This window comes from Bipolaris zeicola (assembly GCF_000523435.1).
Source record: "Bipolaris zeicola 26-R-13 unplaced genomic scaffold scaffold_96, whole genome shotgun sequence".
Classification (NCBI taxonomy): Eukaryota; Fungi; Ascomycota; class Dothideomycetes; order Pleosporales; family Pleosporaceae; genus Bipolaris; species Bipolaris zeicola.
The window spans coordinates 3,302-23,419 of NW_006912145.1; the positions used below are offsets into that span (position 1 = coordinate 3,302).

Sequence of the window (20,118 nt, forward strand, 5' to 3'; positions counted from 1 at the left end):
CTTGCATACATGGCAGATCGTCAAAAAGTGACAAATTAAGCAGGCACTAAACATCGCCCATGAGTCTTTGCCGGACAAAAAGCTGGGGCCAGTTCCACCGACAATATTCGGCTGGAAGTAACCCGCATCGCATGCCCCTGCAGCACATCCGGGCTCTATCCTGCAGGTACACTACGTCGATCGCACAGAACACGGCAGTGCACAGTTGCAAAAGAGAGAGCCTGATTGCCTGAAACGGCCATAGTCTAGACCCCTGGCTGACTGTCCCTCTTTTGGCACTACTCGTGCGAAAGATAGTAGCTCGATGCGGGAGCCAAGTTTCGAAACAAGACCAGAATAGCTCCAGCATGAGCCCGACGCCACAACAGGTGTGGATGTACTGGTCGACTGTCTTGAAGGGGGGGCATCTCTGAGTATAAGATGGACTCGTCCGACCTCGAAGAAAAAGCATCACAACATCTTACACTTTCGCTTTCCACTTCAATCACTCTCCTACAGTCTTTCGTTTGTGCAGTGCACTCACATTCGCTATCTTCAATTCCCAAGCAATACTCAATCTACATCGATTTACTCGACTATCGTCTTTTTAACTAAGAATCTCTAAACTCGAAATCAGCAAACATGAAGTACCACACTGCTCAGATCTTGGCTCTTACCAGCATCGTCTCCGCTCTTCCTCACCCTCAACGCTATGGCGGCGGCTCAGGTGTTCAGCCATCTGCCCCATTGACCACCGCTCCTGCTAGCAGCGGTCCTACCTACGACGACCTGCCAGGCTCTGGTTCTACTCCTTCTGCTGGAGGCTCTGGCCCTGCTCCTCCTGCTGGAGGTCGCCCAGGTGGCTCCACTCCTACTCCTCCTTCCGGCGGTGCTTCCTACGGCGGAGGTGCTGCTCCTCCCGCTGGTGGTGCTGGAGGCTACGGCAGCGGTAGCGGCAGCGGCTGGGGACTTGGACTTCCTCTCCTCGGTGGAGGTGCCAAGGGCGGAATTGGTGGCCTAGTTGGCGGCGGTGCCCACGGCGGTGCTGGTGCTGGCCTCGGCGGACTCGTCGGCGGAGGTGCTGGCCTTGGTGGCCTCGTTGGTGGAGGTGCTTACGGAGGCGCCAATGGAGGTGCTGGTGCTGGCCTTGGCGGATTGGTCGGCGGCGCTGGCAATGCCGGTGCTGGTCTCGGTGGACTCCTCACCTACAGCAAGACTGGCTATGGCGGTGCCAGTGCTGGTGGCTATGGCGGTGCCAGCGCTGGTGTCGGTGGTAGCGCCGGTGCTGGCCTCGGCGGTCTGGTCGGTGGCATCGTCGGCGGTGCCAAGGGCGGAGTCAGCGCAGGTCTTGGTGGCCTAGGTGGTATCATCGGAGGCGTCAAGGGCGGAATTGGTGCTGGTGGCTATGGCGGTGCCGGTGTTGGCGGCTCCGTTGGCGGAGGTGCTGGTGTTGGCGGCTCCGTCGGTGGAGGAGCTGGTGTCGGTGGCGGTGCCAAGGGAGGTGTTGGTGCCGGTGCCGGTGGCTCTGTTGGCGGAGGCGGCTCCGTTGGCGGAGGTGCTGGTGTTGGCGGCTCCGTCGGTGGAGGAGCTGGTGTCGGTGGCGGTGCTCACGGTGGTGCTGGTGCCGGTGTTGGCGGCTCCGTTGGCGGTGGTGCCGGTGTCGGTGGCTCCGTCGGTGGAGGAGCTGGTGTCGGTGGCGGTGCCAAGGGAGGTGTTGGTGCCGGTGTCGGTGGCTCTGTTGGCGGAGGTGCTGGTGTTGGCGGCTCTGTTGGCGGAGGTGCCGGTGTTGGCGGCTCCGTCGGTGGAGGTGCTGGTGCTGGTGTCGGCGGTGGTGCCAAGGGAGGTGTTGGTGCCGGTGTCGGTGGCTCTGTTGGCGGCTCCGTCGGTGGAGGTGCTGGAGCTGGTGTCGGTGGCTCTGTCGGCGGTGGTGCCAAGGGAGGAGCTGGTGCCGGTGTTGGCGGCTCTGTCGGTGGTGGTGCTGGTGCTGGTGTCGGTGGCTCTGTTGGTGGTGGTGCTAAGGGAGGTGCTGGTGCTGGAGCCGGTGCTGGAGCCGGTGCCGGTGCTGGTGGCAGCACTGGTGGTTCCACCGGTGGTTCTTACACCAGCTACTAAAACGTTGACCAGGATTCACGACGGGTATTTCGGCTAGATACTGAGGTTTTCCTAGTATATATTTCACATGAGGCATAATAATATTACTTTCCTTCTTCAAAAATCTTCTCTCCTCCAAATGACCTTTGCAGTGACTTCATTTCATCTTGCCTTGCCCCTTTTCTGCTTACGACATTTGGAACACTGGATCGGAACTTTAGAAGAGGACTGACAAAATTACGAAACACGGACTCCATCTAACCCAGCAACCGCAAGTCTTTGGTAATGTGGTTATACTCTATATCTTTTGTTTTGCGCGAGCTGTTAATATATAAATTCAATAATCTCCACTATAGTCGTAACTATATCATTTTCATATATCATAAGTGAAGATGCAAAGAACCATGCATGCCAAAACGCCAACCTATAACCAATGTAATTCAACCCCTTTACGATTGTCTTATCCGACCCATCGTCTAGCACTCTTAAACATGCGAGACCAGGGTCCGAGTTCGCCCCAGTCCTCTGTGTTCTTGGGGAGATAGCTAGCCACTTCCTTCAAGATAGTTCGCTCGGGGTGCGGCATGAGTGCCAGCACGCGTCCGTCGGCGCTGCGTACACCGGTGATACCCATTGGTGAGCCATTGGGGTTGTAGGGGTACGTTTCAGTTTGCTTGCCATAGTTGTCGACGTAACGGAGAGATACGAGGTTCTCGTTGTACATCGTTTGGGGTGTGGATGGTGAAGACGCCGAGGAGGAGAAGTGAGCGCGGCCCTCGCCGTGGGCTGTGACAATGGGGAGCTTAGAACCTGCCATACCGTGGAGGAAGACGGATGGTGGCGTATTAGGGCCCTTGGGGTCGAGCACTTCGACCATGCAGACACGTGCTTCGTATTGCTCAGATGCGTTGCGCTCGAAGCTTGGCCATAGCTCTGCACCTGGGATCAATTCCTTGAGTTTGCTCATGAATTGACAACCGTTACAGACACCGAGTGCGAAGGTGTTAGGGCGCGTGAAGAAGTCCTGGAACTCCTTACGTGTTTCGGGATGGAGGAGCACAGATTTTGCCCATCCTTGTCCAGCACCAAGTACGTCGCCATACGAGAAACCACCACATGCCGCAAGGCCTACGAAGCCGGCCAGTGATACACGACCCGAGATGATGTCAGTCATATGTACGTCGATAGCTGAGAAGCCAGCTTGATGGAAAGCAAATGCCATCTCAGCTTGGCCGTTTACACCCTCTTCTCTTAGGATGGCCACACGAGGCTTAGCCGTGAAAGGCGACTTCAGATTGGACATGAGAGGCATGATATTCTCGGAAGGCTTGAAGGTCAGGTTGTATGATAGACCCGGATCCTTGTCGTCGAGAATGCTGTTGAACTCTGCATCGGCACAGACAGGGTTGTCACGGAGCTTCTGCATACGGTATGAAGTCTCTGCCCAACGCTGTTGTAGTTTTTGCCGACTGTTCCGGTAAACGTTCTTTGTTCCGACATAGAACGAGATGTCCTGCTTCGAGGCCTCAGGTACCCGACCTATCTTCTTAATCATGCCTGGCGGCGGTCCGCAGGTGGCAAAGCAGCGGTTGAAAGCGGTCTCATCCTGCTTCCTGACCTGGAAGACAGCACCAAGTTCTTCATTGAAAAGCGCTTCCAAGACATCCTTGGGTTCGCTCGATGCCGCGACATGGTCCAGCATGATTTCAAGGCCACATCGTCCGGCAAAAGCCATCTCGACAAGCGTCGTGAAGAGACCACCATCTGATCTGTCGTGGTAGGCGAGTACGATACCAGCCTCATGAAGTTGATCGATGGCATCAAAGTAGTCCTTGATGACATCGGCGTCATATACATCAGGCGCCTCATCGCTGACCTGGCCAAATGTTTGAGCCAAAGCAGAACCGCCAAGATGTTTCTTGCCAGCCGCCAAGTCAACATACATGAGAATAGTCTCACCAACACTCTCAAAGCGTTCCAATGCAGGTGTCCATGTGCGATCGATGCGGTCAACAGGTGCGAAAGCCGTGATCACCAAGGACATTGGTGCAGTAACTTCCTTTGCCTCTCCGCCCTCTGACCACTTCATCTTCATGCTCATAGAGTCCTTTCCAACTGGGATGGAAATGCCGAGCTTGGGGCAGAGATCCATTCCAATGGCTTCCACTGCCTCATACAAAGCCGCACCCTCACCAGGGTGACTACTAGCAGACATCCAGTTGGCTGAGAGCCTGACCCTAGAAAGCCTGTCGAAGAGACTAGCTGCAGCAATGTTCATGAGCGACTCGGCTACAGCCATTCTTGCGGATGCTGCTGGAGAGATGAGAGCTAGAGTGGGCTTCTCACCCATAGTCATGGCTTCACCCGTCTTGACTCCAGCCAGCAGCGATGTAGCTGTCACCGAAACATCAGCCACAGGCGTTTGCCACTTGCCAACCATCTGGTCGCGAACCGTAAGGCCGCCAACTGTTCGGTCTCCGATGGTGATGAGGAATGATTTTGAGCCTACAGCTGGAAGAGTGAGCACTCGGTCGACAGCTTCGTTGATCAAGCCATCTTTGGGCGTGTCTGGAATATACATTGACAGGCTGCTGTCGAAGGCTGGCAACCTCAACTTTCGGCTTTCGACAATACGTGACATCTTGGGTGGCTTTCCAAATAGCGTGGCCATTGGAAGGTCGATGGGAGTCGGGTTTTCCTTGGAATCCCTATCTTTCAGGACAAGGCGTTGCTCCTTGGTAGCCGTACCAACGACTGAATAACCACAGCGTTCTCGGTTGCAGATGCGCTTGAAGAGGTCCAATTGATCAGGAGCAACTGCTAGTACGTATCGTTCTTGGGCCTCGCAGCACCAAATTTGCAGCGGGCTCATGCTCTTATCAGCACTGTCTACTTCGCGCAGCTCAAAGATAGCGCCGAGACCAGAGTCGTGGACAAGCTCGGGGAGAGCATTGGACAGACCACCTGCGCCCACATCGTGAATGAAGAGAATGGGGTTCTTGTCACCCATGGAGCGACACGTGTCGATGACTTCCTGTGCTCGCCTCTGCACCTCGGGGTTGCCTCTCTGCACACTAGCAAAATCAAGATCGACCTTGCCTTCTCCAGACTGAATACTAGAAGCCGCACCACCACCAAGACCAATGAGCATGGCGGGACCACCGATAACGAGGAGATGCGAGCCAGCGGGCACAACATCAGGGTCCTTGAGTGCGTGCTGCGGCCTGACTGTACCTACACCACCTGCTAGCATGATGGGCTTGTGGTATCCTCGGATCTCGGACTCCTTTTCGTTTGTGAAGACACGCATGAGCATGGTACGGAAGTAGCCAACAGTGCATGGACGACCAAACTCGTTGTTAAATTGCGCACTGCCGATTGGAGCCTCGAGCATAATGTCGCGACTGCTGGCGATGTGCGCAGGCTTTCCAACATCTTTGAGCTCCCATGGCCTTTCAAAACCCTCCAGGTTGAGATCGGATACAGTGAAGCCTGCCAGACCGGCCTTTGGCTTGGAACCACGTCCAACCGCTCCTTCATCTCTGATCTCACCTCCAGAGCCGGTGGCCGCTCCAGGAAATGGCGAGACTGCAGTTGGGTGGTTGTGTGTCTCGACTTTGCAGAGGATGTGCACAGTTTCCTTTGCGCCGTTCCACTCGCCGGTGAGGTCATTGGGTGCCCAGAAGCTCGCCTCTTCTCCCTGCAGTACTGCTGCATTGTCGCTGTATGCACTGATGACGTGCTGAGGGTTCTTCTGGTGCGTGTTTCGGATCATTCCAAATAGTGACATGGACTTGCGCATACCGTCGATGGTGAAGTCGGCATTGAACTGCTTGTGTCTGCAATGCTCCGAGTTGACCTGGGCAAACATGAAGAGCTCTACGTCTACAGGGCCTCGCTTCAGCTCCTGGGTGTATGCCTCGACAAGGTAGTCGATTTCTGACTTGTCCATGGCCAGCCCCAGCTCCCTGTTGGCATGGTCCAAGGCGGCATGGGCGCTACTGTACTCATCAAAGCTGATGGTGGTCGCTTGCGCAGGCTCTCCCTCGCCGAAAATAGCATCGAGATTTGGCGCAGTGCGGCTGATGGTCTGGGTCATGCGGTCGTAGAGGTGGTCGCGGTTGGGGATCTCGTCGGCGTCGAGGGTGCGATCAAAAGTGGCGGCGATGACCATGCCACGCTCGATGCGCTTTACCGATTGGTCGAGGGTGCATGTGCGTGCAATCATCGAGGCCAGAGAGCTCCATGGCGAGATTGTACCCGCGCGTGGGGAGACGTAGAAGAGAACCGTCTCGCTGTCCCGCGGCTCGCCGCCACGGTGAACGGCATCGAGGAGTGTCTGTGCAAGGCGGTCATTCGAATCTGGATACTCGCCATAGTGCAGAATTTGCTGCAGCGTCTTGAGCTCGCCCTCGGCCAATTCTTTGAGGGGATTGACAAAATGCAGCCACAGCGAGCGGACCTCCTTTGCGCCGATTGCCTGCGCCAGGCGCTGCAGGCGAAAGTCGGAATGGGCAGCCGAGCCTGGAAGAATGAGGTACGGATCCTCGTTCGCCGCCATTGTGTGTGCCGCCTAATTGAAAGTGTAGAATGGGAATCGCGGGGTGTCCGAAGACAAAAGCAAGGGCGGGCGCGTCGTCACATGGCGGGGTGAAAGTCTACCCAAAAATTTCGGTGGGGCAAAATCGAGTCGACGCCATTGGACTGCCCCGCCCGTATGTCGGAGAGATGGACACTACCATTATAGCACTAGTAGCAGACCCGATATTTTCCCCGTCATGCATAGAATGCTATTTTGCATGTATAGCATTCTTAGAAGCTGTCTACGCGCACCCCTACGCCCTTCTCCCCTGACAGCTCCAGCAGGGCCTTGCCAATTGCAATGTCCATAACCCCCACGCCCACACTCTTGTATACCACAAACCCTTGTTCCAGCCACTTTTTGACCCCATTGTCTTGTCTCAATCCATCCATCTTTCCTACCTCTATCATTCTTTCTGTAGCAACGCCTGCTTTGACCAACTCTCCGGCTTCATCCATGCATCCCTTGATGCTGTCAACAGCAATGCACGCGTTGTGAACTTGCGAGGCAAAGAGGCCAGAAGGAGTGGTGATTTGGCTGAGGAGATCAGGATCAATTTCTTGCATGTCGAGACGGTAGGAGCCAATGGCGGAGATGAAGCGAGATTTATCTGCTTCCGAAGATAGATACGAAGCAGGAAACAAAGGTGTAGTGCTGGGTGTTGTGCAAAACATGACCTGCGACTCCTTGACCAGACTCTTCAACGCATCTTCGTCTCCCTCAAAGACTCTGATTTGGATATGTGAACTGAGTCCCGCTCTTGTCAACGACTCGACTAACTGGTCTGCTCTGGTCCGAGATCGATTCACAATGGTAATCTTGCTGATGTCGCTGCTCTTGAGTAGAACCGCCAGTCGGATATGCCACTCGGCCTGCTTACCCGCGCCAAACACGACTATGTTTTGTGTGGATTTCCTATATCGGTACAACAACATGGTTCCCAAAGCAGTGCGGAAGGCAGTCAGCTCTGCTGCATTCAGCACGCCTACGGCCTGGCCCAATTCGTCGCAAATTGTGAGGACGCTTTTCAGCGCGGGCTTGGGCTTCTCGCCTGGAGGGGGGGCCTGGGATGGGGCGACACCAACAATCTTGACACCAATGGACGAAGGTGTCGTGGCGGGCATGAACAGGCTGACCTGCCCATCTGGACGCGTGACCTGGGCGCGGTGTGGTTGGTAGGGAGCTTCGTCATTGCACGAGTACTGTGAGAGAGCCTGGTTGAGGCGTGATGTGAGCTTCTCTGCGTCGACTGGGCTTAGGTTGCAAAGAAGAGACCTGATATCAGCGTCGGATAGTACGGTAAAGGCCATGTTGCCTGCTAAAGGCCCGATTTCAGCGTTGAAATAGTCTGGGTGGGTTCCCGCATGATACTACTATAACACTGGTTGATGTCATCTTATTGTGTAGGGCTTACTTCTTGCTATCCACATCTCGGCCGATGTCGGGTCTTAAGGTGTGATAATGGCGGGGATGCCCAGGGGAAGGAGGACCATGCAAAAGCACCGCCAACGGCTATTGCCGGTCTAGCGTCTGCCTTGGACCCCGTCATCAGTATTGCTGACGCCAATGTAATACTATCTACGGTACTACACACGTACATGTTCACAAGAAGAGAAAGGCGAGTAAGTATACACTTGCTGTTCCCCTGGATGCCTACTGCGAGTGTGCCATTTACCCGCTGTGTCAAGCCCACGCTCTTCTATAATACGCATGTTATGTATGCATGTACATACATGCGCATGTACCAACCATTGCTCAATAACGCGCCACCCAATGTGGCTGCGAAGCACGTTCTTCATCATCACCACAGTGCGTCTACAGAGTAGCTAGCTTGTTGCTAGTAATGGCGTCCGTCGATAATAATGCCTCTTCTGGAAACGACACCTGGGCTGTCTTCTGCACACAAGCACGCGCGCACCGGAGATAAGCAGCTTCGGGTCTAGCAGGCCGGAGTGGTTGCCTGATACTCAACACCGCCGGCCCCTGATGAGCTTTCGATGAACTCTCCTCGCCCTTGGTTCTCGTCCATCTCCATCTCCGTCTTGGCACAAAGCTTGCTTGTCACACAATGTCATCAGACTCTCCCACGCCTGAGCCTGGTGCTGTTGCTCCACCTCCACCTCTACCCGCCCCCGCAGCCAAGCCACAGCGGGTTCTCTCATGCATTCTATGCGCTCAACGCAAAGTCAAATGTGATCGCAGATCTCCATGTTCAAACTGTATAAAATCAGGGGTCCAATGCGTCTCTGCTGCAACCATTCCTCGTCAGAGACGCCGCAGATTCCCTGAGCGAGAGTTGTTGGATCGTCTTCGCCACTATGAGCGTCTCTTGACAGAGCACGATATCCCCTTCGAGCCACTGCATGCCTCTCAGGCAAACCGCTATTCCGGTCCAGACGCTATAGGTAGTAATCATGTAGCTGGCACTCAAGGTAAACACACTACCCAGAATATTGCCGAGCTGTCACGCCCAAGTCTGGCGACCGAGTCCACTCAAGCAAAGTATGCGGGCTCGCCCTGAATCAACTACTATCGTATTACTAATTTTACTCAGGAGTTTTTGGAGTGCCATGGTGCGCAAGGTGAGCTTGTAAAAGTCCACGCAGTGATTGCACTGACACGTGCAAAGTTGCAGTATCCATACGACGGCGAAAGCCAGGAAAGTGATGATGAGTCTGATGAAACTGACCCCACAGACCGCGTCCTCGAGCCACAAAAAATCGTCAAGGCATGGGACGACCTTTTCGCCGAGGGACTATACCGTAATGATCACCTCTTGTTCTGCTCACGAACTGTCGGGGTCGAGCTCTCGGCTCTACATCCATCTCAGACGCAAATCTTCAAACTTTGGCAGCTATACTTGGAAAACGTAGACCCAATCTTGAAGCTCACACACACCCCTACTCTCCAAGCGCGCATCATCGATGCTGCTGGCGATGTGACCAAAATCGAACCCAACTTGGAAGCTCTCATGTTTGCAATATACTGCATGGCTGTCTCTAGTCTTGACCAAGATCAATGTCAAACCATGTTTGGTGCGCCTAGAATCGAGGTTCTCAGGGGCTACCAGTTGGGGGCCAGGGAAGCATTGCTCAATTGCGGATTCATGAAATCGAGCAATCGTGAGTGCTTAACTGCCCTTCATCTCTACTTAGTAAGTTAGAGAAAGATTGGGCCTGCCATCTAGTAGTCATCTGATGAGTTCAGTTCACGCTCAAGCCCGAGGTCGACCCGCGTTCATTGTCGTCCCTGTTAGGCACTGCAATTCGTATTGCTCAGCGCATGGGCATCGATTCAGAGGCCACAAATGCGAGACATCCTGTTCTTGAGGCCGAACTGGTACGTAAGGACACACACGTATACATCTTGATGCTGACTCTCACCAGCGACGTCGGTTGTGGTGGTCCCTTGTGCTTTTTGACAGCCGCATCGCAGAAATGACGGATTTCAAGATGGCTACGCTCATACCTACGTGGGATTGCCGCACTCCCCACAATGTAAACGATTTCAGCTTGCGCAATGAAATGAAGACTCCACCTACTGAGTCTAGCAATATATCTGAAGCATTGTTCGCCGTGGTGCGCTGCAAGCTTGGCGACTTCATCCGGCACAATCCTTCTCATCTAGACTTCATCAACCCAATCATGAAGAATCTTGTGAAGAAGCCACCGTCCGGTTCCTGCTCGGAATTGGAGGATATTGCACATTTCGAGTCCGTCTTGGAGAGCAAATATCTCTCGCAATGTGATCCCCAAATCCCGCTCCACTTTATGACAATATGGTGGACGCGTGTCTTCATTGCAAAAACTCGGTTTGCACACTACTTGGCAACGCGGTCGCCGAATCCCGAGAATGAGACCGACGAACAACACGGTGTCAGTCTTACACATGCTCGCACCATGCTGGAATGCGATACAATGCTGATGGGCTCCCCCCTGACCAAAGCTTTTCGATGGATCATATACCTACACTTTCCCTTCCCCGCTTACGTCCACTTAATCCAAGATTTGAAACGACGGCCGCTGTCAAACCACGCGGATTTGGCCTGGCAAGCCATGTGCGACAATTGCTCTGTTCGCTTTGAGAGCCTCCACAATAAGGACAATCCCATGGAATCGAGGCCTAGAAATCCTTTCTTCGCAATGTTCGCAGAACTCGTACTCCAAGCATGGGACGCGCGCAAAGCAGCATCCATACACGCTGAACCCCCCTTGCTTGTTACGTACGTCACACAAAGATTATCGCGTTTGAGTGAAAGAAAGATAGAATCTTGTGAGACTGTAGAGTCGGGTGGTATTTCGTATACATCCGAGCTTATGGACCTAGGTAGCACTGGCCCATGCTACAACCCGACTGAAACATTCTCAATGGCACCTGCGCAAATTTCGACAAGCTTCAACAACATGCAGTGGGCCTGGCCAGCGCCAAACTGGGGCGCGGTACCTGGGCAAAATTGGTGAACACGGTGTTCTGGGACTCAATTCAATTGAAACAAAGGTGTTCATCGAGTTGACCAGACCCTGCCGGTACATACGTTGTTAGGTATTTGCTAGTAAGCTGACAGAAGAGATCAGATCCGGCCTGACTGCGGCAGATTTAAAGCAATTCCATTCCTAAAAATTACTCAGCTAAGAAATGGTTCTCAGTGCCAAGGATACGCTACTAGGAGCATGGGAGCGTTGCACACTACTTGATCTATGATGGCATACAGTTCCCAGCTCCCAGGTGGACTGGTTCTCACTACGACCCAAAGCTCGTATCTAGTAAATCAAGTTTCAATTGACTGAACGATACCAGGTTTCCATCTCGCACACATGAATCGACCCCGGAAGCAAACATGCGGCCTCTTAGTCGTGTTTCCGTCAGTCTTTCGTCACGAATAGACTTTTACAGTACAAACTGCGTCAGCCAGAGTGGACTCGGCTCTTACATGGCAGAGTATAGGTCTGGGTATTCGGCTACGTACTATATCCAATGGCGTGTTCTGCACATCCTTCCTACTGAGGGGGCAGGGGCAATATTCCAGAGGTGGGTATCTGGCTAAAGATTCTCTTTGTAGCTATCGTCACCCTGATGTACGCAGGGATTAACTGGAGGGTTGCCTTGGCGTTTCAAGCAACTTGGCAGAAAAACAAAATCCTCCCTTTGCGAGCGCTTAATACCTTCACGACGATAACGACAGCGTCTCGCGCAGTGTATGGCGGCTGCAGCCACAGTGGCATCGATATGCGAGCACCGTTACGCCAATGTAGTTCCCCAACGTTTGGGAATTGTAGCATGAACCAGTAACATCTGCCGGCACTGCTTCGGTGCGTGAGCTAGCCTTCTCATGGCAGATAAGATTGGTGTGATTCCTGAGGCGCAGCATTCGGCATGACTCTAGGGAGGTCGATGCCACCGACAATAGTATCGCCCCTAGCCGAATTTGGATTTTCGGCCCGCTACCGATGGCATGAACCCCTGACAGTTTACTCCAAAGTCACTTAGCGCTATCGACCATAACAAAACAACGGTATGTGAATGATCGTCTGCAAGGAGCCCTACTCAGGCACATTGCCCTTCCTGGTGCCTACTTTGCCTGTTCCGATGCTAGGGCAACAGCCCTTCCGTTCCATGTCTCGCCACTACCCACTTTCGCAAACTCGTATGGCCCAGTGTGCGTCGAAGTATTGAATCGATAGTTGGGATATCGGCACAGCTATATAGCAGGTTGGCGCCCCGTCCTGGGAAACGTCTCCAGGCACCGCACTCTGTGTTGACATCCAGGATGCAGTCCCAAACTCTTCTCGCAGTGCTTTCTGCAGCCATTCTTTTCCAATCTACTAATGCTCTTAATGCGTGCCCCGGCACCGACACAGTCTTTACCGGTACCCAGGGTATTAGGTACCGAGTATGTCCAGGAACCGATCTCACTGGTCCTACAGTCTCAGTGACACCCAAAGTCGCTTCTGTCACAGCATGTGCAAAGCTCTGTGACAAGAGCATGGACTGCTTCAAAGCCGTTTATGATACACGGACAAAGGACTGCCACTTCAAGGAAATTGCGGGTTTGAACTGGGTTGCCAACGATCGTTATCAAGTAGTTCAGGCTGAGCAAGTCAACATCGCCCGCTGCCCTGCAGGCGAATGGACGTATGGAAGAAACAAGGTGAGCTCACGTGAGACGTTACGATGCGATATTACATGCTAAGAAGAGACGTTCTAGAAACGATACACCGTTTGCCCGGATACTGATATCCGGGGACCAACTGAGAAGTTGTTTGGAGGTGTTGCCGACTTCGAGAAATGTGCTTACCTCTGTGCAAACTGGGCGACCTGCAAGGCAGCAGTCTACGACAAAGCCGAGTCTGTTTGCCACATCAAGGCTGATTCGCGTTCCAACACATTGATCTGGTCCACCGACAAGCGTTACGATGTCATGCGCCTGATAGAACCATCTGCCCCTGCACAGAACGGCGAGTGGTCTGATCTTATCCACCTGCCAGTGATTCCTGTTGCTGCATATGTTGTTCCCGAGTACCCAGTCTCGCAACGACTACTTGTATTCTCCAGTTGGGGTGTTGATGCCTTTGGCGGCCCTGGTGGACGAACACAGTTTGCCGACTACAACTACCAAACGTATGTTTTATCTGTGATCTAGACATCAAGTACGCTGACATATTTTGTAGTGGAGCTGTGTCAGCTCGCACTGTGAGCAACACAAAACACGACATGTTTTGCCCTGCAATGAGCAGTCTACAAGACGGACGACTTGTAATCCAAGGAGGCTCTGATGCAAATGCCGTTACTACCTACAACCCGGCCTCGAACACCTTTGTCCGTTCCGCTGACATGTATGTGGATATCGTATAAAACATCTGGCTCTATGCTAACTCGCCTAGGAAAATGGCTCGTGGCTACCAGTCATCCTGCACCACATCTGACAACCGCATCTTCACCATCGGAGGCGCGTATTCTGGCCCCCGCATGGGCAAGGACGGCGAAGTTTACGACCCTGTTACCAACACTTGGACTGCTCTTCCGAACTCCAAGATTGCCCCAATGCTTACCAGGGACCATGAGGGTATCTGGCGCGAGGACAACCACGCATGGCTCTTTGGCTGGAAGAACAAGTCTGTATTCCAAGCCGGACCCAGCAAGGCCATGAACTGGTACGGAACAACAGGTAAGGGTTCTCAGGTGGCTGCTGGTATTCGAGACCCTATCGACGATGCCATGTGCGGTATCTTTGTCATGTACGATGCCACTGCTGGAAAAATCTTCAGCGCCGGTGGTTCTTCCGACTACACTGACTCGGATGCTAATGCCCGTGCCCACATCATCACCATTGGTGAACCCAACACTCCGGCCAAGGTCGAGCGCGTCGCCGACATGACTTATCCTCGTGGTTTCTCTAATGCTGTTGTTCTGCCTGATGGTTGCATTGTTGTCACCGGTGGCCAACGCCGCTCCAAGGTATTCACCGATGACGACGGTGCCTTGTACCCCGAGATTTTCAACCCTGCGACCAAGACCTGGAGGGTCCTAGCACCAGAAGCCGTACCACGCAACTACCACTCTGTCAGTATCCTACTTGCTGATGGCCGTGTCTTCAGCGGCGGCGGTGGTCTCTGCTATGTCGCCCAGGGAGTCGGACGCAGCTCTGCCAACTGCAACAAGCTCGTCGACCACGCTGACGGTCAAATCTTCTCTCCACCTTATCTTTTCAACCAGGACGGTTCCCTAGCCAAGCGTCCTACCATCACCTCGCTCAGCGCCCAGAGTGTCAAGGTCGGAGGTACGCTTACTGTGAAGGTTGATGCTGGCACTACAAACGCCAGCCTTGCCCTTGTTCGCATCGGCAGCGTCACTCACTCTGTCAACACCGACCAGCGTCGTGTCCCCCTGAACAACGTCCGCGCCAACGGCAACAGCTACACCGCCACGCTCCCCAACGACAGCGGTATCCTCATTCCCGGTGCCTACTTCCTCTTCGTCATGTCCAACCAGGGCGTCCCCAGTATCGCACAAACCGTACAAATCGTCCTGTAAAAGAACTGACTGCTTGTCTAAAGAAAACACTACGAACATGTTTCAATAATGCTCACGTGAAGAAGGAAGTGGAGGAAAAATAACTTTACAACAAAAACAAGAACCTGGATGTCAAACCTACGCTCTTTTATGGCTCGCCTCCCTTTATTACCGCTCGATTATATATACTACGCTCACTCGCTTTTATATCTTACCTGCCAGTCACTCCTTGTAGGCTCCGTAACGTTAGTCTAGTAGATAATGTTAATTTCAAATTACTCATCAACCACTTTTGTATTTTGCCTGTGCTTGTACGTATGTGATTATACACGTATATATATATATATATTTGCCCGTGAGATTCTCTAGCCACTCGATATTATACAAGAAACAACGTGGAGTCTTCTCATCAAACAAAAAACGATAGAGTCCTTCCAAATCCGCCGTTCGTAGCACCACCTACCACTCCATACATACTTCGACCCTCCCCCCGCACCCTCACCCCACCACCCAGCCAACCGCCCCCCCCCCCTCCCCCCCATTTTAGCTCAACTACTTAGCTCCATCCCCACAACCTTACTCCCCACATAACCTACTTCAATCCAATAGTCTGACACTGCAGGATATCGTCCCACATCTTGCATCTTGCATCCCCCTATTCCTAGTGCCAGTAGTAGTAGTAGTTAATTGAACCATGGTTCACAGCCCTGCGGTATGACGTCAATCGATACCTTCGTAGCGGGGGGAAAGAAGAAAAAAAAGGAAAGGAGAGATGGAATAGGAGGGTGTACAGGTTTTTCTGTCTTGCGGGTTTTCGTATGCGGGGGTGCAGCGGGAGGTGTGGGATAGCGAGAGCAAGAGTCCGGTTGTTGAGGGGCGGGGGGTTGGAGAGTGATGTGGTAGGCTGGGTTGTTATTGGGGGGGTTGTTGTTGTTGAGTGCTGTACATGCAGGAGGTATATGGATGAAGTTGGCATGCAGGATAGTATGGGTAGATGGGAGTGGGGGGGGGGGGGGTTGGGTAAAGCCCGAGGATTGTGCGAAGTGTTGAGTTGGGCTGAGAAATAAGTTGGGAGGGGGAAAGACTGGATCTAGGTTCTTCGTTTTTTTTCTTTCGCGGAAGTAGGTATGCCCCATGTATATGACATGGATGGAAGAGGATTGTGGAGTTGGACTTAGTAGTAGTAGTAGTAGTAGTAGCAGCAGCTCTGCAATGTTCACATATTACTCACGTAGCTTATTGCATCACCAGAGCAAACGATTCACAGATACAGTCATAGACAAGAGTGAAATATAACCATAGATATCATACTCTAACAAACCTATGTATGCTACACCTTAACATGATGAACGCCAAAGTGAGCCCTGATCCTCACACACTCACATTTCAACTACCTCTACAAAACGTCCCCAGAAAAGAAGAAACGAAAGCACCGCTAAATGCCTATTTTTGTCTCAGACAAAAAAAAGAGAGTTGTCAATCGAGACAATAAGGTGTTTCGAAAAAAGAAAAACGACTGATCAAAGTATATATAACAGAAGAAGATGAGAAAGATCCGAACACAAGGTCGGATGGCCCACAGCAGCCAAAAAAAGTCGCACACTGCACTTTTTTGCTCATGCGACAAAACCGAAACAGGAAAAGAGGTATACCAAACGTTTTGAACAAAAAAAATCGACAACAAATTGTTGTTCTTATCAACAAAAAAAGGAAACCAAAACTCCCTAGTGATCTTTACACCTAGCCCAAGAAAAAAAACACCACACACGCTTAATCAATTCCTTCATTCCCATTTTTTAATTCTCCCCCCCGTCAAGGCTTAGGGCTTGGGATCCTCTTTAGTCATGCGCTTGACGGGATGTAACAGGATACCAGGCATGCACATTCTCTTTTGTTCGAGGACGCCATCAGATCCTGGACCACCATCAATCTGTTCTTCCTCACCCCAATTCTGCTTGGTCATGGGCCAGTTGAGCCATCTGCGGTAGAGGTTGCGCGGGAAACGAGAAGCGTAGTACCAGCTCCAGCCTTGGAAGTTGTATTCGCGGTCGTGGTTGTAAGGGGAGTCTGCTTCTTCGGTCCAGGCGCCCTGGCGAGGTTCGAGGGCTTCGCCGGTGTCCGGGTCGACGGTGTTGGCGGTGTCGAAAATGGCTTCCGTGTAGCCGGCTGGCCAGTGGCGGTCAGTGAAGATGGGGTGAGGGGCGTAGACAGCTTTGAGGCCGTGTTGGAGGGCGACGGTTGAGGGCCACATCTCGGCTTGCATGCTGCGGCCGACTAGGTTTTCCTCGTGCATGGCTTGGAGCATTCTCTTGCTGAATCGTACAACAGTGTTGATAAATGTTCGGCGATCAATCTGCTCAAAGTCTGGGTGTGTGAACCAATCTGCTTGGCCGTCTTCGGGAGTGAAAATTGGCCTGATACCCGGGAGGTAGTTCCAGATCTTATCCTTGTAAGACCATGTCGTATTGCGTGGGTCCCACATGGGAAGCAGAGTGATGAAATCCGCAGGCTCGGCAACACCCCACTCAAAATTATCCTCTTCCATTGTTGTGGGTGGTGTGGGTCCGAGTGGTTTTTGTGGAGGATCAGCGCGTGCCCAGGGTCGTGGTCCCCACACTGGAGGTGGGATGAGCGAATTGGCAGATGCATTCAAAACGTCCTTGTGCGTGTTCTCAACAAATGACTGGTAGTCTCCGTGGATACTGGGGATATAGTATCGCTTGTTGCGCTCCCACAAAAGCTTCCTAGGCTGCTTGTCGGCAAACTCGCTAATCTTCTCAAAAAAGTGGTAGTGGTGTCCGGTGTATCTTGCGTCTGTCTCCCAGTTCCAGATGTAGTCAAATTCGGGGTGGGTAAGACTGAACCATTGAAGGCACATGAATTGTTGCCAATAGACCTGCCAATCCATAACCTTTGGATACCACTGCGGAAAGATGGACTCTGACCATAGGATTGTCATATCTTGAAGCTCCTCTGGCACGTTCTCTTTAAGTACACGGTCATATTCGTCCTGGTCATCGAAAATTCGAAGATTCCTATCCTTGACGTGGACATAGAGGTAGACCTGGTATTCTCCACCAGACTGGAGAGAAAGCTCGGATACCATTGCGCGGATCGCAGTAATGTCGTTCTCTTCATACTTGTAACCGGTCCAAGCACGGATGAGAACAGCGGTGCGATGATGGTACTTCTTCTCCGGCTGATTTCTAACCTCGAGGTTGCTCCTGCTGGTATCCGTTGGGATCGCAAAAGCGGCAGAAGCAGAAGCGGGCTCAGGCAAAGCCGTGCTAGGTATCTTTACGATTTCAGCTCTCGCGCCGGGTCGGTATCGCTCCTTGTTGCGCTCCAAGCAATCGGCCTGCAGCTCGCCCCAATTGACCTCAGACCAATCAGGTACCAACTTGGGGGCTTTCCAGTCTTTGACAACCTCTGGGAACTCATCATCGCCGTATCCGTACGGGCCGTATCGCGAGTAGCGGTCGAAGCAAACATCCTCGTCCAGGCCAATGACATCATAACCACCTGCATACACTGGAGGAAAGTCTTCTGGGAGTCCACGGTACACTTGAACTTCGTCATCGGTACTAGTGTTTAGTGGGATACCTCGGGGACCCAGGCAAGCTACGTGCTCGCCATGCCATTTCTTCTTCCACTTGGGAGTGTTGTACTTGGGGAACGGCTTGTAGGCCACTGGATCAGCCGCGGCTGTCTCGTTGAGCTTGTCGTGTCCTGCCTCGTAAATGCGGTAGTCCCTATTAAAAAAGTTTAGAAATCAGCTGCTTCAATCATACAAGAAAAAAACTGCTACTTACATATCAAAATGCTCCCAGCGATTGGGATCGTACGCCTTGTCAACGTAGTCGCTGAATGGAGGCCAATGTCCGTCCCAGCTCGGTCGGGGCCATTTGAGCATCTTCTTGACGTACTCCTTCATGTTGGTTGGTCGCGGGGTAGGAGGAATGAAAGAGCCAGTTCTTGATGGCGCAGTCTTCCATGGGGGGTGAGCTTTGGCAGTCTTGGACTCGGGCTTCTTCTCACGTGAAGACTCCATGGGAGGTGGAAGGACCTTTGCCGGGCTGGGGGTTGCGCCAGGCATGGGAAGCGCATGTTGCCATGCATCTTCAAGAGGGGCTTGGGGTTCATGAGATTCGTGCAACAATTCTTGCTCTGATTGCTGTCTTTCCAAGTTGTACAGTGGTATCCTCTCGTACACCTTTTCCTGGGCCCATGGGCTCTGGCGCAGTACGACGCATATGAAGAGCAGCGTTACAAAGGAAAATATGGCAAATCTGCGGGGAGATCGGAAAAACATGATGTCGATGTTGTTCGTATTCGTATCGTCTTAGTGCTGGGTAGGTGCTAGCGAACTGCGCTGATCGCAGCTAGGGTGTAGAAAGAGGGTTGGTCGTAGGTAAGCTTTTTAGCGGCAGTAAATAGACAGCATTGCTCTTTGGGGCGTGAGGGTAGTGGCGCAACGAGTGAGTGGCGATTGAAAGAGAGTGGGTGTTGTGCGATTGCAGCGGTACTTGGGAAGTGGGAAGGGAAGCTCCTGAGCTATGGCGTATATAGATAAGTAGTAGAGGGCAAGGAAAGAGCAGGCGGGGCGGTGGTGGCGGCGCTTTGGGGCCAAGAGGGCCGGAGCTATAATAGTCGACCTGGCTGGCTATCAGTTGATGTTGGTCGCTGCCGCGTGTAGGTATGGGACCGCAAATGGCGCCGATGGATGCAAGGAGCGACTAAGAGAAGCAGATGGAGACAAAGGATGGGACGAGAAGAGGAAAAAAGAAAGAGAAGAACCAAAAGGTGAAGGTCGGACGAGACGAGGCGTCGACAAGTCGAAATGGGGGGACATGGGTCGGGGGCAGCGAGTCGACAGGGTATGAGATTGCTAGTAGCATCACCGTGAGGTGTCCATCACTCTCAAACAGCAGTACGCGGCCAGAGGCTCGTCGATCTGGGTCTCTCCATGGGTTTTGACACTGAACCCCCATGCCCTGTGCCGCCTCCCGCCCCGTGCGGCCGGGCGTTGGAGCAGAGTGCTGACGCGTTACGCAAATAGCGATCGCCAAGTTAACGGGACTGGGACACCTTTCTGCCGCCCTCGAGTGGTCGCAGGTCGTCGACGTTGGCGATGCTTGCGTGTTTCGCAAAACCTCCCGAGCGGAAGACCCGTCGCACCATGCGCCCCGGCTCATCTACTCAAAAACATGGTCTTTTCTCCCTTCACAAATCACACGCAGCCGCGAGCGGGCGGGGGGCGTGCTGCCGCAAATTGTGCGGCTGGGCAGGCGTCTTGGTAGGCGGCATAATTTAAGATAAGAGGCAAAGATGACCAGCAGGCAAGCGCCTATACTGCCCACTGTCCCCACACGCGTTCTGTCGTGGTTTGACTTATTCAGCCGATGCACGGATATGTAGCTGTCAATGTACGTACGTATCTATTCGGTGAATGTATG

At 52.9% G+C, this 20,118-nt stretch overlaps 6 protein-coding genes across 6 annotated transcripts; 3 read left to right on the top strand and 3 right to left on the bottom strand.

Moving 5' to 3' along the window:
- Positions 1–621: 621 nt before the first annotated feature.
- On the top strand, positions 622–2,091 carry COCCADRAFT_98697 (uncharacterized protein; the record flags this gene model as incomplete). The annotated part of the gene is made up of 2 exons (XM_007715054.1): positions 622–781; positions 1,919–2,091. 2 exons carry the CDS (start codon positions 622–624, stop codon positions 2,089–2,091), a joined length of 333 nt encoding a protein of 110 aa, XP_007713244.1.
- Positions 2,092–2,530: 439 nt separating this feature from the next.
- COCCADRAFT_37600 (uncharacterized protein) lies at positions 2,531–6,631 on the bottom strand (the record flags this gene model as incomplete). Its single annotated transcript, XM_007715055.1, has 1 exon — positions 2,531–6,631. One exon carries the CDS (start codon positions 6,629–6,631, stop codon positions 2,531–2,533), a length of 4,101 nt encoding a protein of 1,366 aa, XP_007713245.1.
- A 251-nt stretch (positions 6,632–6,882) lies between these two features.
- On the bottom strand, positions 6,883–7,962 carry COCCADRAFT_5835 (uncharacterized protein; the record flags this gene model as incomplete). The annotated part of the gene is made up of 1 exon (XM_007715044.1): positions 6,883–7,962. The coding sequence occupies one exon, from the start codon at positions 7,960–7,962 to the stop codon at positions 6,883–6,885; it is 1,080 nt and encodes a 359-aa protein (XP_007713234.1).
- A 758-nt stretch (positions 7,963–8,720) lies between these two features.
- COCCADRAFT_5836 (uncharacterized protein) lies at positions 8,721–11,112 on the top strand (the record flags this gene model as incomplete). Its single annotated transcript, XM_007715045.1, has 5 exons — positions 8,721–9,154; positions 9,207–9,234; positions 9,282–9,806; positions 9,860–9,991; positions 10,039–11,112. 5 exons carry the CDS (start codon positions 8,721–8,723, stop codon positions 11,110–11,112), a joined length of 2,193 nt encoding a protein of 730 aa, XP_007713235.1.
- A 1,307-nt stretch (positions 11,113–12,419) lies between these two features.
- COCCADRAFT_37603 (copper radical oxidase) lies at positions 12,420–14,683 on the top strand (the record flags this gene model as incomplete). The annotated part of the gene is made up of 4 exons (XM_007715056.1): positions 12,420–12,800; positions 12,858–13,270; positions 13,321–13,485; positions 13,534–14,683. 4 exons carry the CDS (start codon positions 12,420–12,422, stop codon positions 14,681–14,683), a joined length of 2,109 nt encoding a protein of 702 aa, XP_007713246.1.
- Positions 14,684–16,481: 1,798 nt separating this feature from the next.
- On the bottom strand, positions 16,482–18,974 carry COCCADRAFT_5838 (uncharacterized protein; the record flags this gene model as incomplete). The annotated part of the gene is made up of 2 exons (XM_007715046.1): positions 16,482–18,414; positions 18,475–18,974. 2 exons carry the CDS (start codon positions 18,972–18,974, stop codon positions 16,482–16,484), a joined length of 2,433 nt encoding a protein of 810 aa, XP_007713236.1.
- Positions 18,975–20,118: the final 1,144 nt, after the last annotated feature.